The sequence below is a fragment of the Rhincodon typus genome, chromosome 29, assembly GCF_021869965.1.
Source record: "Rhincodon typus isolate 14 chromosome 29, sRhiTyp1.1, whole genome shotgun sequence".
Lineage (NCBI taxonomy): Eukaryota > Metazoa > Chordata > Chondrichthyes > Orectolobiformes > Rhincodontidae > Rhincodon > Rhincodon typus.
The window spans coordinates 4,935,842-4,953,775 of record NC_063360.1 but is presented as its reverse complement, the minus strand read 5'-3'; the positions used below and the strand labels follow the sequence as shown (position 1 = coordinate 4,953,775).

Here is a 17,934-nt window from a genome sequence, read left to right as displayed (position 1 = left end):
TCTTCTCCAGTGAATTGTTTATTTGTCCACCGCCATCCACCACTGGATGCATTGGGTCTGCAGAGCTTAGATCTGGACCATTGTTTGTACAATTATTTAGTTGTCTGTCAAATTATGCTAACGTTGTTTAACATGCAGTAGTCCCATGTTTTAGCTTCACAAGTTTACCTCATTTTTAGGTATGCCTGGTGCTGTTCCTGGCATGCCCTCCTGCACTCTCCATTGAACCAGGGTTGATCCCCTGGCACAATCCCCAGATTGTGCTGGAGTACAATTCTGCTACTGTTGATGGCCGACAGCACCTCATAGATGCCCAGCCATGAGTTGCTAGATCAGTCCCTTTAGCAGTGATACTGCCTCACAACCACAGTAGAGGGTACTCTCAATATGAAGTTGGATCTTTGTCTCCACAAGGACCGTGTGGTGGTCACTCTTACTGATACTGTTATAGAGAGATGCTTCTTCAGCTGGCAGTTTGGTAAGGATGAGGTCAAGTATGTTTTCCCCTCTTGTTGGTTCCCTCCCCCCGCCGCTGCAAACCCAGTGTAGCAGCTATGTCTTTTAGGACCCAACCAGCTCAATCAGTAATGTCGCTGCTGAGCCACTCTTTGTGGTGGACATTGAAATCTCTTCCAGAGTACATTCTGCATCCTTGCCACCCTCGATGCTCCTCTAAGTGATGTTCAACATGGAGGAGCACTGATTCATCAGCCAAGGGTAGGCCGAACATGGTAATGTGCAGGAGGTTCCCTTGCCCATATTTAACTTGTAGCCATGAGACTTCATAGGATCTGGAGTCAGTGTCGAGGACTCCCAGAGTAGCTCCGTCCTGACTGTATATCACTGTGCCAGTGGGATAAGACATACTCAGGATTGGTGTTGGGAATGCTATGACTATCTCAGTATGACTGTGACAGGTTCATGCTTGACTATTCTGGGGGGCAGCTCTCTCAATTTTGGCACAGGCTCCTAGGTGTTAGTCAGAAGGACTTTGATGAGTTGATAAGGCTGGGTTTGCTGTGTTTGTTTCTGGTGCTTAGATTGATGCTGGTAGTCTGGTTTCATTCCTTAATGCCATTTCTGTAGAGGTTTGATACAACAGAGTGGCCTACTAGACCACGCAGAGGGCAGTTAAGAGTCAATCACATTGCTGTAGATCTGGCGTCAAGTGTAGTCCAGACCAATGGTAAGAGCGTCAGATTTCTTTCCCTAAAGGACATTAATGAATCACATTAATTCTTAACAATTGACAATGGTTCATGGTCACCTTTAATCAGGTTTATTGATCAAATTTGATTCCCACCAGCTGCATTGGGGTTTTGAAGATATTCAATGGTTGATCATTCAGAGATCTCTAACATATATAATTTCCAAGATTGACAACCCTCCGAGTGAAGAATTTTCTCATCCTGATCTTAAAATGCCAACTCCTTATCCCGAGTTTTTCATCCCTAGGCGTGTGTATACTCTCCATGTGGCTGAGCTCGTCCTTGCTTTGAACGGCTTCTCTTTCAACTCATATCATCTCCTCCAAGTCAAAGGTGGGGCTAAATGTACCTCCTGGGTCCCAGGATACTGTGTACGATTCTGGTCTCCCTGCTGTAGGAAAGATGTTGTTAAACTTGAGAGTGTACAGAAAAGATATACAAGGATGCTGCCAGGGTTGGAGGGTTAGAGCTATAGAGGCTAAATAGGTTGGGGCTATTTTCCCTGGAGTGTCAGAGGCTGAGGGATGACCTTATAGAAGTTTATAAAATCATGAGGGGCATGGATAGGGTGAATAGCCAAGATCTTTTGTCTAGGGTGGGGGAGTCCAAAACTAGAGGGCATAGGTTTGAGATGAAATGGGACAGATTTAAAAAGGACCTGACAGGTAACTTTTTCATGCAGAGGGTAGTGTGTGTATGGAATAAGCTGCCAGAGTAAGTGATAGAGGCTGGTACGATTATAACATTTAAAAGGCATCTGGATGGATACATGAATAGGAAGGGCTAAGACCTTGCGTATGACTCTGTGATTTCATGACTCTGTCAGGCACTTTGTGGGGTATGTGGAACATTCCTTGTTCAAGTCTTGCTCAGGGCCCCCATCCACAATTCTTTTTCCAGAACGTTGATGATGTTTTTGGGCCCGGTGTGTGAGGGTGTGGGTAAGGACATGGGAGGAGGTTTTCAGGCCCTAAAATTATTGAACTCGATATTGAGTCCAGAGGCTGCAGTGATGCCAAGTGGAAAATGAAACGCTGTTCTTCCAGTTTGCTCTGAGCTTTGCTGGAGCACTGCAGCAAGCCTGAGACAGAGATGTTGGCCAAGAAACACAGTGATGTGTTGAAGTGGCAGGCAATCAACAATTCAGGGCCATTTTTGCAGACAGAATATAGGTGTTCTGCAAAGTGGGTCACGTAATCTGCCTGGCCTTTTTTGTGCTTTGTTTACTCTCCGTAGAGAGGATCTGCTCTCTCCCTTCACACCTTTAACTTACACCCATTTCACATCTTTAATTTACACCCATTTCACATCTTTTTCTCTTTCACCGCCATTAACAACCCCTTTGTCTTTTGTACTTGGCCTCTCCACCTGCCCCCTTGCTCCTCTGCAGCCTCTGTCAAAAGTATACAAAAAAAATGTTTTCCAATGTCTTTTAATTCTGAAGAATAGTCATACCGGACTTGAAACATTAACTCTGTTTCTCTCTCCACAGATGCCGCCAGACTTGTTGAGTTTCTCTGGCATTCTCTGTATTTGTTTCAGATTTCCAGCCTTGCAGTATTTTGCTCTCATTTGAATGTATATTCTCTAGCTAGGGAATGATATTCTTCCAGCATCCATACTCTTAAAGTTTGATATGAGATCCCCTTCCATTTCTGTAAACCTGAAATAGAGGTCTACTATTCTCAGTTTCTCTTTGCAGGGCAAACTGTCATGATAAGAATCAATCTAGAGAAGATTCGCTGCATCCTGTCAAGGCACCTATGTTCTTTCTCAGCTTAAAAGGCCTTTGCTTTATATGTGGTCTCACCAAAGCCTCTAGATAATTGCAGCAAGACTTCCTTGGTCTTATACTTCAGTCCTCTTGCAATCAAAGGGACGATACCATTTGCCTTCATATAATTGTTTGCTGTACCAACATGTTGCCAGAACTGGAGGTTTTCAGATATAAGGAGAGGCTGGATAAGCTGGACCTTTTTTACTAGAGCGTCGGAGGCTGAGGAGTGGCCTTACAGAGGTTTATAAAATCATGAGGAGAATGGATAAGGTGAATAGCAATGGTCTTTTCCCTAGGGTGAGTGAGTTTAAAACTAGGGGGCATATTTTTAAGGTGAGAGAAGAAGGATTTAAAAGGGACTTGAGGGGCAACTTTTTCACATAGAGGGTGGTTCGTATATGGAATAAACTGCCAGAGAAAGTGGTAGATGCAGTTCCGGTTACAACATTTAAAAGACATTTGGATAGGTACATGAATAGGAAAAGTTTAGAGGCAAGTGGGACTAGGTAAATTTGGGAAACTTGGTTGGCATGGATGAATTGGACCAAAGTGTCTGTTTCCATGCTGTATGACTCTATGTCTCGTGACTCTGACAACTTTCTGTGATCTGTGTAATGCGAACCCCCTCCCCCCTCACCGCTGAAACCTTATGGATATCAACATTTGCTGTAGGTTTAAGCTTGCAGACAACTCAACCATGATATCTCTCTCTCTCTTTCCTGGACCTCTCTGTCTTAATCTCTGGTGACCGCCTCGAAACTGACATCTATTTCAAGCCCACCGACTCCCACAGCTACCTGGACTACACCTCCTCTCACCCACCTTCCTGCAAGAATGCAGTTCTCTCCTCCCAATTCCTCTGCCTGCACTGTGCCTGGTCCCAAGATGGGGCATTCCACTCCCGAACATCCCAGATGTCCTCTTATTTCAAGGATCGCAACTTACCCCCTTTGGTGGTCAAAAATGCTCTCGACCATATCTCTTGCGTTTCCCGCATCTCTGCCCTCACATTGTCTCCCTGCAAGAAAAACAAACACAGAATCCCCCTTGTCCTCACATATCACCCCACTAACCTCTGGATTCAACGTATCATTCACTACCACTTCCGCCACCTGCCATCTGACCCCACAACCAAGGATATATTTCCCTCCCCACTCCTACCTGCATTCCATAGGGACCGCTCTCTCCACACTCCCCACTAGCCCCAACACCCCCGGCACCTTTCCCTGAAGCCGCTGGAGGTGCTACACCTGCCCCTAAACCTCCCCCCTCACCTCCTTCCAAGGAACCAAACAAACCTTCCACATCAGACACAGGTTCACCTGCACATCCGCTAATGGGGTCTACTGCATCTGCTGCTTCTGTTGTGGCCTCCTCTACATCGGTGAGACCACACGGAGGCTTGGAGACCGCTTTGTAGAGCACCTGCGCTCTGTTTGTGACAAATGACAACACCTTCTGGTCGTGAACCGTTTCAACCCCCCTTCCCACTCCCTGGATGACATGTCCATCCTGGACCTCCTCCAGTGTCACAATGACACCACCTGGAAACTGGAGGAGCAGCACTTCATATTCCGCCTCAGGAGGCTACAACCCAATGGTCTCAATGTGGACTTTACTAGTTTCAAAATTTCCTCATCCCCGGCCTCGTCCAATGACCACCCCTCCCTCTCATCCCCACCTCCTTAACCTGACACAACCTGTCCATCTTCTCTCCCACCTATCCGCTCCTCCCACCTACCTGCCTGCCACTACCTACCTGCACTCACCCATCACCGCCCCATCTACCTTCCCCAGCCCCACCCCTCTCTCTATTTATTTCAGAGCTCCATTCCCCTCCCCCATTTCTGAAGAAGGGTCCCGAACCGAAATGTCAACTTTCCTGCTCTTCTGATGCTGCCTGACCTGCTGTGTTCCTCCAGCTCCATACTGTGTTATGTCAACCATTATGAAGCAAGGATTCTTTATTTCATTGGTACCGGGTCTTTCCAAATATTGAGAGAAAGTCAAACAAAAAGAGTAAAACAGCATCAACAATGGATTCACATCTCAGTTGAGGAAGCGTTTGCCAATCTGCTCTCTCTGGCAGAGCCAGCCCTCCCTCGAGAAAATCACTATAGTTATTATCCAGCTCCTCTGCTTGGTGCTCTCCCTCACTATTGCCACCGGCTGCTGGGAAGCCTAGTTACATTAGTCTCTCATGTTTTAAAAAATATTCTGCTTTTTCATTCTTATTATCAAAATGAGTATTCTCACACTTCCCCACGTTACTCTCCCTTTGCCAATTTCTTGCCTAATCAGTACCGACTGTCTGTGATTTTCGAAGCCTCTTTGAGTCCCCTACCTTACAGCTCTCTTAACCCAGCTAGCTATGTATTATTGACATGTTTGGATACATTACAGTGGGTTGTCTCATCACTGTAACTGATAGAAATTGTAAATGACTGAGGGTCCAGTAATAATTCTTGTGGCAATGCATCATGCCATTCTGAAAAACGTCTGTTTATTTCTACCCTTTCTCTTCTGTCCTTTAACCAATTATCTATCCATTCTAACATGTTTTCCAAAGCCCAAGAGGCTTAATCTTGTCTTCAACATTCTCCTGTAAATCTTATGTGCTTTCTGCAAATGTTTCATCGACTGTCTGTGGTAAGCACCACCCACCACCCCCCCCACCCCCTTGTCTGATATTTGGTCCTATTCCCTTAGATATGAGGTAACACATTGTATATTTATTCCTCCTGTAGATACCAACAGAGGGCCTGCCTCGTGACTTTGACAGTGTGGAGCTCCTGGATCTACTGTTTGATCAAAAGGATGGGATTCTTCGCCATGAGGGCTTCCATACAGATGGCAGGGGGAGCATGGAGAACTGGGGAATGGCACAGCCCAGTGTAAGGAGCAGCGTAATCCCCAAACACCCCTGCCACTCATAGAGTATTGTAACCCAGAGTCACCACCACACAGAGCATTGTAACCCTGATCCAGTTGGAACCCAGAGTCACCCCCACAGAGCATCGTGACCCTGATCCAGTCAGAACCCAGAGTCACCCCCACACAGAGCATCATGACCCTGACCCAGTTGGAACCCAGAGTCACCCCCACACAGAGCATCGTAACCCTGATCCAATCAGACCCCAGAGTCACTCCCACACGGAGCATCGTAACCCCGATCCCATTGTAACCCAGAGTCACCCCCACACGGAGCATCGTAACCCTGATCCAATCAGAACCCAGAGTCACCCCCACACAGAGCATCATAACCCTGATCCCATTGTAACTCGGAGATTCGTCATGTACAGGGTATTATTACCCCAACTCAATACCACACAGGGCAAAGTTGTCCAATCCACCCTCTCCATTGAAGCCCTAACTGAGCCACACAGTGACCATTATGACCCAGAGCCACCCCGTGCTGGGTGTCATGGGTGTCACTGACCCACCAGCTGGGTTTTAGAGCCCTGGGTCGCTCTCACACACCCGCAGTGCTCTGTAATCTCTTTTGCGCCCTCCCTTGTTTCAGTGGAAACAGTATTGTTGGGATTCTCCAAGGCTGTCACTAACTGTGTGTTTCTTCATTGCCCCTCAGATCCACGGTGGCAGCAGCAACGAGGAGTTTCTGTCTTCAATCCTGGCAGAAACTGTCCCTGCCTCCCCGCTCTGGTCCTCAGCCGGCAGTGACAGCGGGATATCGGAAGACCACCTCTCGGATCAGCTGGACAGTCCCCAGCACTGTGTCGTTTCCAACAGCCCCCAGAACATCGAAGCTGTCCACGCTGAGCCGCCATTTCAGCCTGGGCTAGAATCCAGTTGCTGGGCTGCTGGCCTGAGACCCCCAGAGCTGGACATGCCAGAGCCAGAGATTTCCCTTGGTTTCGGTAAGAGGCTGAACATCCCCCCCTCTGTGGGGATGGGGGCGTCAGGTTGTGGGCTGGGGAGGGCTGTTGGGGGTGGGGGAGATGATATTTAGAGGGAATAGATGGAGTTTGAAGAGGAATTTCCCCAGTTCACAGTCTCCATAATTTTCCAACTTGTTTTCTGATTCCCTGTGATCAGTCCATATCCCTGTCAGAATGCAGTGTGCTCAGCATTGCATTTCCACCAGTTTCAAACAGAGGAGTAACTGAGATAAATGAGGAGCTTGTTCTGTGTGACTTTGAAACTCTTTTAAAGTGATTTTGCCCTCCTTTATAATTTCTCCCCTCTCTCAAGGGTGGCATGGTGGCTCAGTGGTTAGCACTGCTGCCTCACAGTGCCAGGGTCCCGGATTTGATTCCACCCTCGAGCGACCGTCTGTCTGGCGTTTGCACATTCTCTCTGTGTCTCCTGCGCGGGTTTCCGCCCACAGTGCAAAGATGTATAGGTTAGGTAGATTGGCCATGGAAAATGCAGGGTTACAGGGAATAAGGTTAGGGGAGAATGGTTCCAGGAGGGATATTTTTTGGAGGGTCAGTGTGGACTTGATGGCCAGGATGGCCTGCCCCCACACTGTAGGGATTCTAAGATGCAGGGAGTTCTCCAACACCCCATTCAAAGAGTTGCCCCTCAAGCTTGAGTTGAGAAAGCCGACTTCCACATGAAGGGTCTAGGCCCGAAACGTCAGCCTTCCTGCTCCTCTGATGCTGCTTGGCCTGCTGTGTTCATCCAGCTCTACACCTTGTTATCTCAGATTCTCCAGCATCTGCAGTTCCTGCTATCTCTTCCACAGGCTGTTTGATTTTGGTGGGCATCACAGGAAAATTGGATCCCTATCATCTCCTGTTCACAACATTCATACCTCCCAGCATATGTCACTGTGTGACAATTGGTGGGGGCAGGGCGGGGGTACCAGGGCTGATTTGCCCCCTTCCAAGGCAAGAGGGAACAAACCTGATTGTGATGTGCCACTGGAGTTGTTGGGAGGAAGAAGGGGAGGCCTGGCCAAAGCTCAAAGATGGGGCTTTAACCCTCTTGTGGGACTGGCTTATTCAACAAAATGTGCTTTGCTGCGTAGATCACAGGAACAACAGCTGGCAGAAGGTAACATCTGTGACTCAGGTCTAGAAGCCTGGTCCTGAGTCAGTCACATCTTCAGACCTCCCTCCTTGAGACGGGACCAGTAACCCAGGCTTACACTCCAGGGAGAGTAGCACTCTTGTTTGAATGAAATGCTAAACCAAATCCTTGTCTGCCCTCTCAAGTGGATGTAAAAGACCTCGAGACCTAATTGAAGAATCATAGAATACCCTACAGGCTATTCAGCCCATTGAGTCCACACTGAGTCTCCAAAGAGTCTCCCACCCTGACCCACCCCCTTACCCTATCCCTGTAACCCTGCATTTCCCCATGGCTAACCCACCTAGCCTGCACATCCCTGGACACTATGGGGCAATTTAGCATGGCCAATCCACCCTAACTTGCACATCTTTGGACTATGGGAGGAAACCCATGCAGACACAGGGAGAACGTGCAAATTCCACACAGAATGTCACCCGAGGGTGGAATCAAACCTGAGTCCCTGGTGCTCTGAGGCAGCTGTGCTTACGACTGAGCCACTGTGCCGCTGTTCAGTAATAGACGGGGTCTTTAGAGAATTAGTCACTTTCCTATCTCTCTGACCAAAATGGAAAACCTCACACTTATCTGTGTTAAACTTTATCTGCCAAACGTAGACCCATTCACCTGACCTATCCATAACTATTTGTAAATTTCTAATTTATTCAATGAAACTTACTTTCACACCTATTTTCGTATCATCTGCAAGTTTGGCTACAGTACTTTCTATCCCTGCATCCAAGTTATTAATAAACATTGCAAATAGATTGCCAGAAGACTGAACCCTGTGGAACCCTACTAGTTATAACTTGCCAGCCGGTATAAGTATCAGTTATCCCGACTGTCTACTTTCAACACAACCTTAAATAAATACAATGACAGTCTCCACTGTTTTCTGGGAAAGGGAACTCCACAGACTAACAACCCTCCATGAAAATATTCTCCAAAAAATATTTATTCCTCTGCTGACCTCACTCATTATCTCAATACTGTTTGTGGGAGCCTGCTGTGCACAATTTGCTTCTCTGTTTCCTACATTACAGCAATAACATCTGTTCTAAAATACTTTATCGGCTGTAGTCACCTCAAGATCATAAACTGCAGGAGCAAAATTAGGCCATTCAGTCCATCAAGTCTGCTCCACCATTCAGTGAGATCATGTCTAATCTGATAATCGTTAACTCTACTATCCTGCCATTTCCCATTAATCCTGGATCCCTTCCTGATTAAAACTCTCTTAATCTCAGCCTTGAAAATACCTAATGACCCAGCCTCGACAGCCCTCTGTGGTAAAGAATTCCACAGATTCACTCCCCTCAGAGAGAAGTGATTCCTTCTCAGGAATGTTCTGAGCTTGTGGAAGGCATTGAAGGGAATAGCTCCGATCTTGCTCTTGCACACAGTTGTTTGTCATTTCTGTAGATGATTTGTATGAGAATCTAGGGGGCATGGTTAGTAAGTTTGTGGATGACATCAAAATTGGTGGGATAGTGGACAGTGAAGAAGGTTATCTAAGATTACAAAGAGATCCTGATCAATTGGGTCAATAGGCTGAGGAGTGGCAGATGGAGTTTATTTTGGATAAATACGAGGTATTGCATTTTAGTTAAACAAACCAGGAGAGGACATAAACAGTTAATGGTAGGGCCCTAGGGAGTGTTGTAGAACAGAGGGACCCAAGGGTTCAGGTACATACTTCTTTGGAATTTAAAGTCATAGAGGTCTACAGCATTGAAGCAGGCCCTTCGGCCCAACCTGCCCATGCCACCCAGTTTTCATAATTAAACTAGTCCCATTTGTCTGCATTTGGTCCATATCCCTCCATACCTATCCCATTCATGTACCTGTCTAAATGTTTCTTAAATGATGAAATGGTACTCACTTCCACCATACCTCTGGCAGCTCATTCCAGACACTCACCACCCTCTATGTGAAAAACCTGCCCTTCTGGACCCTTTTGTATTGCTCCCCTCTCATCTTAAACTTATGCCCTCTAGTTTTAGTCTCCCCTACCATGGGGAAAAGCTGTTGGCTGTCTACCTTATCTATGCCTCTCATGAGGAATTGACAGGAGCCGAGGGTGTGATGGATGGCAGTTTCAGGAAGATAGAAAGACCACAGATCCAGTCGGGTAGATGGGTCACCTCTAGGAAAGGTAAGAGAGGGAGGAAGGTAGTGCAGGAGTCTTCTGTGGCTACCCCAATCTCAAACAAGAATGCTGTTTTGGAAAATGTAGGGAGTGATGGACTCTTGGGGGAATGTATCACTGCCAGCCAGATTTCTTGTACTGAACCCGGCTCTAATGTCACAAGGGGTTTATCAGGTTCCAAGTGATCAATTGTGACAGGAGACTTTCTAGTCAGAGTCAAAGACAGACATTTCTGTGGCCGACAATGAGACATTAGAATGGTACGTTGCCACCCTAGTGCCAGGATTAAAGATGTCTCGGAGACGGTGTAGAATATTCTCAAAGAGGCGAGAGATGAGCAAGGAGGTCTTTGTACACATTGGAACCAACCTCATAGGAAGAGAGAAGGACGAGGTTCTGAGGAGACAATGTAGGAAATTAGGCAGGAGGATAAAAAGTAGGTCCTTGAGGGTAGTAATATCTGGATTCCTCCTGGTGCCACGTGCTAGTGACAGTAGGAATAGGAATGCATGGCTGATAAGCTAGTGCAGGGGAGAAAGATTCAGATTTTTGGATCATTGGAATGTCTTCTGGTTTAGAAGTGACCTGTATAAGAAGGATAAATTACACCTGAAATGGAAGAGGACCAATATACTGGCAGGGAAATTTGCTAGAGCCACCTGGGAGGATTTAAACCAGTAAGTGGGGGTGGGGTTACTCAGAGAGATAGTGAGAAAAGACATCAGTCTGAGGCTGGTGCAGTTGGGAAAAGGAGCAAGTCAAGGCAAGCAAAGCAAAGTAGAGAATGAGGTAGGACTAATAAATTAAACTGGATATATTTCAATGCAAGAGACCTGACAGGTAAGGCAGATGAACTCAGGGCATGGTTGCGAACATAGGACTGGGATATCGCAGCGATTACAGAGATGTGGCTCAGGGATGGATAGGACTGACAGTTTAATGTTCCAAGGTATTGATGCTATAAGAAAGATAGAAAGGGGGCAAGAGAGGAGGGGGAGTGGCATTTTTGATTAGGGATAACATTACAGCTGTACTTAGGGAGGATATTCCAGTGAAGTTATTTGGGTGGAACTGAGAAATAAGAAAGGGATGATCACTTTATTGGGATCATACTATAGACCCACCAGTAGTCAGTGGGAAATTGAGAAGCAAATTTGTAAGGACATCTCAGTTAACTGTGAGAATAAAGGGTGGTTATGGTAGGGGATTTTAACTTTCCAAACATAGCCTGGGACTGCTTATGTTAAGGGCTTGGATGGAGAGGAATTTGTTAAGTGTGTACAAGAAAATTTTCTGATTCAGTATGTGGATGTACCTACTAGAGAAGGAGGAAAACTTGACCTACTCTTGGGAAATAAGGCAGGACAGGTGACTGAGGTGTCAGTGGGGGAAACACTTTGGGGCCAGTGACCATAATTCTATTAGTTTTAAAATAGTGATGGAAAAGGATAGACCTGATCTAAAAGTCAGAGTTCTAAATTGGAGGAGAGCCAATTTTGACAGTATTTAGCAGGAATTTTCAAAAATTGTTTGGGGGTAGATAGCTTCAGATAAAGGGATGACTGGAAAGTGGGAAGCCTTCAAAAATGAGATAATGAATGTTCCTGTTAGGGTGAAGGGCAAGGCTGGTAGATGCAGGGAATGCTGGATTTCTAGAGAAATTAGGTATCCAAGCCCTGAACACTATGGCAGTCCCATTCGATCTTAGGAAAGTTAATATTCCCTACTGTTACAATTCTATTATTCTTGCAGCTATACGTGATCTCCTAACATACTTGTTCTTCAATTTCCTGCTGACCATTGGGAGTTGCGTCACAGGTAGACAGGGTGATTAAGAAGGCATTTAGCGTGCTTTACCTTCCATTGAGTGTAGGAGTTGGGACATTATGTTGCGATTGTCCAGGACTTTGGTGAGGCCACTTTACAAGTACTGTGTACAGTTTGGTTGCTCTGCTTCAGGAAGGATATTATTAAATTGGAGAGGTTGCAGTAAAGGTTTACCAGGATGTTGCTGGGACTGGAGTGTTCTAAGGGGAGGCTGGATAAGCTGGGACTTTTTTCACTGGAACATAGGAGGCTGAAGGGTGACCTTATAGAGGTTTATAAAATCATGAGGGGCTTAGAAAAGGTGAATGGCAAAGGTCTTTTTCCGAGGGAAGGGGAGTTCAAAACTAGAAGGCATATTTTTAAGGTGAGAAGAGAAAAATGTAAAATGTAAAATGTGAGAAGACAAAAATGAGGGGCAACTTTTTCACACAGAGGGTAGTTTGTATATTGTATGAACTGCCAGAGGATGTGGTAGATGCAGGTACAGTTACAACATTTAAAAGACCTTTGGACAGATATATGAATGGGAAAAGTTTAAAGGGATATAGGCCAAATGCAGGCAAATGGGACTAGTTTAGTTTGGGAAAGTTGGTCGGCATGGACAAGTTGGACTGCAGGGTCTGTTTCTGTGCTGTATGACTCTATGACTCTACAGCATGGGGACAGCGTTCACGTTAGTTGAAACAGATGAGTATAATTTATCCAGTGTCCTGTAATTCAACCTTACCTGGAGAAGGCCATTAGGTGGCAGCAGATGTACACTTCACTGAATATTTCACCGCAGATATTGGTGATGAATTGGTGACCTGGGAAAGAGAGTGCAGGTAGGGAATAAAAGAAAACCGCATACTGCAAGAACATGTCAGGTTCTTAGTCTTTGTATTTAGAACTGATTACTGTTTCACATCAGAAATTACCTGAAGTATCTTTTCTGTGGACAGGGGCTGTTAATTTCCATCATCTTCTGGCTTTGCATCCTATATCTTGATCAATCTAATGGTCTCTGCCTCAGCCTCCCAACTCCCATGTGGAGTAAAACTCAAAGCTCTGTGGCTTTTACGCTGACTTGCACCAAGTGCCACTCTCCCATCATCTCAATAGACATTGACCTAAATTGGCTCCCAGTGTATCATCACCCTGTGTTTAAAATTTGCATCCTTCAGTTCACATGCCACCAATGCTTCACACCTCCCGATCCCTTTAAACTCCTTCAATGCTAAAATATTCTGAGGTCTCTGTCTTGCACATTCTCCATTCCCTCTGGTGCATCATTAGCAATTATCCCTGGAATTCCATCCTTAAGTCCTTTCCCTCTCCACCTCTCTTTCCCCACTTAACGTAGAATCACAGGATCACTACAGTCAGAACGAGGCCATTCAGCCTATCGAGTCTGCACCAACCTGCTGAAGAGCATCCCACTGAAGAGCATTCCACCAAGACCCAGCGTCTGCCCACATCCCCATGACCCCACATTTCCCATGGCTACTCCATCTAATGGGCATATCTCTGGACTGTGGGAGGAAGCCCATGCAGGCACAGGGAGAATATGCAACCTCCACACAGAGAGTCACCCAAGGCTGGAATCTAATCTGGGTCCCTGGCACTGTGAGGCTAACCACTAAACCACCTTAAGATCCTCCTTGACACCTATTTTATGAGCAAGTGTCCAGTTACCTGTCCTAATGTATCTACATGAGACATGGTATTAAATTTGTTCTTTAACGTTGCTGTGGTGTCTTGAGATGTTTTTGCCATCTTAAAGCTTCTATAGAAAGGCAATTTGTTGTTATATTTTAATGATGTACACAGATTGAGCCTGACTGTTAGAAATTCTGCAAGAAATGCGAACTGATTCTTTTTTACATTTAATCTTCCAGATGACTGGAACTCAGAACCTTTTGAGGAAGGGAGACAGAACATTCCATCAGAATCTACTCCGAACAACGTCCTCTCCCTCACTGTCAAGGATTTACTGCTTTCAAACACAAATGAAATGGTGAGGCTCTACATGGTCATGTTGCTCTGAATGAATTCCTCCAACCCTGGGATCATATCATTCCTTACAACTGACTTCTGCTCTGTTTAGATTTAAAGTGGAGTCGAGTGAGAAATTAATCACATTTACAACATTGTTGGTTGAAACAACGTAACAGACAGAGGTGGTCAGTGAGAATGGCTTTGAGAAGGGAGTGGGCAGTAGGATTAGTTAGCAATGATTTAGCTCAGAGCCAGTAAGGACATGATGGGCTGAAAAGCCACTATCTGGGCTGTAACCTATAGTCATAACAGTCCGTGCTAATTCACAGTCTTTACTGCAGACTTGGAGATAGCAAGAACTGCAGATGCTAGAGTCAGAGACAGCACAGTGTAGAGCTGTAGGAACACAGCAGGCCAGGCAGCATCAGAGGAGCAGGAAAGTTGACATTTTAGGTCGGGACCCTTCTTCAGAAAAAAACGTTTATTCTGAAGAAGGGTCCTGACCCGAAATGTCGATTTTCCTGCTCCTCTGATGCTGCCTGGCCTCCTGTGTTTCTTCAACTCCACACAGTTGTTTACTGCAGACTTGTTCACTTTGAATCTATCTAGACATTTAACTGATACATTTTAAAATACTTATTACTTTGGAACTGTTAATAAATGCTCATATTTAAACAGAGGTGAAATTTTGATGTAGGGAGAGAAACTCAAACTTGAAATTTTGTAGACTAGACATAAATGTATACATTCAATTCTGGTCTTCCTGCTATAGGAAAGATGTTGTTAAACTTGAAAGGGTTCAGAAAAGATTTACAAGGATGTTGCTGGGTTTGGAGGTTGGGTTTGAGCTATAGGGAGAGGCTGAATAGGCTGTGACTATTTTCGCTGGAGTGTTAGAGGCTGAGGGGTGACCTTATAGAAGTTTGTAAAATTATGAGGGGCGTGGATAGGGTAAAGAGCCAAAGTTCTTTCCCCGTGGTAGGGGAGTCCAAAACTAGAGGGCATAGATTTAAAGTGAGAAGGGAAAGATTTATAAGGGACCTAAGGGGCAGCTTTTCATGCAGAGGGTGGTGCGTGTAAGGAATGAGCTGCCAGAGGAAGTGGTGGAGGCAGTTACAATTACAGTATTTAAAAGACATCTGGATGGGTACGTGAATAAGAGGGGTTTGGAGGGATATGGGTCAAATGCTGGCAAATAGGACTAGATTAATTCAGGATATCTGGTTGGCATGGATGGGTTGGACCGAGGGGTCTGTTACCGTGTTGTAGAACTCTATGACTCCATGTATGTCAAACTTCAGTTTCACAGGGCACTTGTGAGACCACATCTGGAGTACTGTGCACAGTCCTGGTTTCCTTTGAGGAAGAATATTAGAAGCAGTTGATAAAAGGTTAAGTAGGCTAATGCCTGGAATGGGTGGGATGTCTTATAAGGAAAAGTTGCACAACCTTGTGTTCCCTGGAGTTGTGAGAAGCAAATCAATTGAAGTAAATAAGATCCTGGAGGACTTGACTGGGTGGATGTGCAAAGGATGGTTCTTTTTTTGGGAGAATCTAGAACAAGGGGTCACTGATGAAAAGGAAAGGGTTGCCCATTTCAAGCAGACGAGGCAATTTTGTCCTGACAGGTCATGAGATTTTTGGAGCTGTCTACTGCAACAGGCAGTGGAAGCAGAGTCTTTCGGTATTAATAGAGCAGAAATAGATCGATTGTTGATTAGCAAGGGGGCGAAAGGGTACCAGGAGGACGGACGGGAATAGGGAGTAATCAGATCAGTGTTGATCTTATTGGAAGATAGAGCAGACTTGTTGTCCATCTCTGAAAGACAACAGTATATACATAGATGAAGATATAGCGAAGACATTTAGTGCTCTATAAAACTGAGTTAATTTATTAAGTAGTTAAAGGTATAACACACGCTTTTAACTACTAGAGATATCTCAATCACTGTCTTTCGCTGCCCTGGGTTCTGTAACTAACACCAAACGTTATTACCTGGGAGAGTTGGCAGCTGGCCAGGCTAAAACTCTTCTCGATGTCTTCACCACACCTCCTGATGTAGGCTGCCTCCTGCAGAGTGATTCTTCAAAGTCCTGCTGAAAATCAAGGATTTTCTGGGCTACTTTAAGCACAGGTCTCTGCGCTAAGTGTATTTGAATCATTTATCATTTACTGTCACATGTATTCAATATAAGAAAATACAGTGAAAAGTGTGTACCTCCACCATACATAAACATGGCGCCATTCACATTAACTTAGAATAAGATAAGAAAAAAAGATAAATTAAGAGAGTCCAACTTTGCTTTCCACTGCCGCAGTCCCGCTCCAGGCTTTCCAGCGCTCTCCATTCCTCGGCCACAGTCCCGTTCCGGGCTTTCCAGCCCTCGCCATGCCACTGACAGCATTCCGCTCCAGGCTGCCTCACTGGCCCGCTCTCGCCGGCCCACTCTTGATCTGCCGCCGTCGCTCTGGCCCACGCTCGATCTGCTGTTGCTGCATGACACAACCCACGTGTTCAGCTCCTTCCACGTGGTTACCCGTCACGACCCGGCCTCTTCCCTACTCCTTGGGTAGGTAGTTAAAAGGGGGTTGGGGGGGATAGAATTACTGCAGAGGGAGAGAGAAGAAGGGAGGGGAAAAAAAAGACAGGACAAAGAAAGAAAGAGAAAGTGAACTGGCGAGCAGAGTGGAGCTCTGAATGGAACGAGTTCTCCTGCTGCCATCTTGCCATTTTGCCTGATTTAGAAGTATCCCTGCATGTGACTAATCCTGAATGTTTCACCCTTATTTGGTAGAGACAGCAGTTACTGATTTCCTGCAGTTGGAGCTCTTAGTGGGCCTGAATAACTCAGCATAATTCCATTCACATAACAGCCCATTGTAAAGCCTCTTGTCATTTCCCTGTTATCTTCAGACTAATCCAACAGGCTCGAGGGGCTGAATGGCCCACTCCTGCTCTTAATTTGTACATTGGTGAGTACATGTGTAGGTGCTATCTTTCAGATAAGATAATGAACTGAGGCCCTTTCAGTGTTAAAAGTCCTATTTGAAGATGAGCAGCCGGGGTTCTGCCTTGTTTTCTGGGCCATTATTTATCCTTCACCCTCCATCAATGAAATCAGATGATCTGGTCATTATCACATTATTATTGTGAGAGATTTGTTGTGCATAGATTGAGTGCTGCAGTAATTACATTATAACAACGAGCAAATATCAGATGCATCTGCGTTGACTTAACCTGCTTAACCTCAGAGAGCTTTATGCTATATAAATGCAAATCTCTCCTTTTATAGAGGTAGTAGGAACTGCCGATGCTGGAGGACCTGATATAACAAGGTGTAGAGCTGGATGAACACAGCAGGCCAAGCAGCATCAGAGGAGCAGGAAAGCTGACGTTTCGGGTCTAGACCATTTCTGAAGAAGGGTCCAGGCCCGAAACGTCAGCTCTCCTTTTATATGTTGCTGCAGTAGTTCAGGCCATTGGCTACTCATTGCCCATGTTTCTCACTTCCTCCCTTTCTTTCCAATCTCAGCACAAGCCGCAGTTGCAGCCACATCAAGCCCGGGAGCTGGTGCTCAACGAAGATGAGAAAAAGTTGTTGGTGAAAGAAGGGGTCACGCTTCCATCGCAGCTGCCGCTCACCAAAGTACATGGACATTGACTTGTTGCTGCTTACACGGTTCTAACTGGGCAGGGGGTGGTAGTAATCAAGGCACACCAGCACCAACCAGAGCATTAACTAGAGCAGGCTGGTAATAACTACAGCAACCTGGTGGTAACTGAGAAAGTGTGTATCAAGTGGAGGCAGTGTGTGAACCAAGGCGGGAATGTAGCTTGATATTCTGGAAACTAGATCTCAAGGGCACTGGAATACACTGTGTCGAGATTATTTCACAGTTATGCATTGCTCTTGATAGAACCCACCTGGGAGTGTACTAATCAATTCTGGGTATCCCAAGG

General features: G+C 45.7%; 1 protein-coding gene across 1 annotated transcript in view; it reads left to right on the top strand.

The window, feature by feature from the left end:
* LOC109911765 (cyclic AMP-responsive element-binding protein 3-like protein 3) overlaps positions 1 to 17,934 on the top strand; it is a 48,166-nt gene that overhangs the window by 15,912 nt on the left and 14,320 nt on the right. The window contains exons 2-5 of the mRNA XM_048614211.1: positions 5,733 to 5,879; positions 6,575 to 6,863; positions 13,873 to 13,991; positions 17,507 to 17,620. Of these exons, the coding sequence (XP_048470168.1) occupies positions 5,733 to 5,879; positions 6,575 to 6,863; positions 13,873 to 13,991; positions 17,507 to 17,620 (669 nt within the window). The remainder of the gene's footprint in view (positions 1 to 5,732; positions 5,880 to 6,574; positions 6,864 to 13,872; positions 13,992 to 17,506; positions 17,621 to 17,934) is intronic.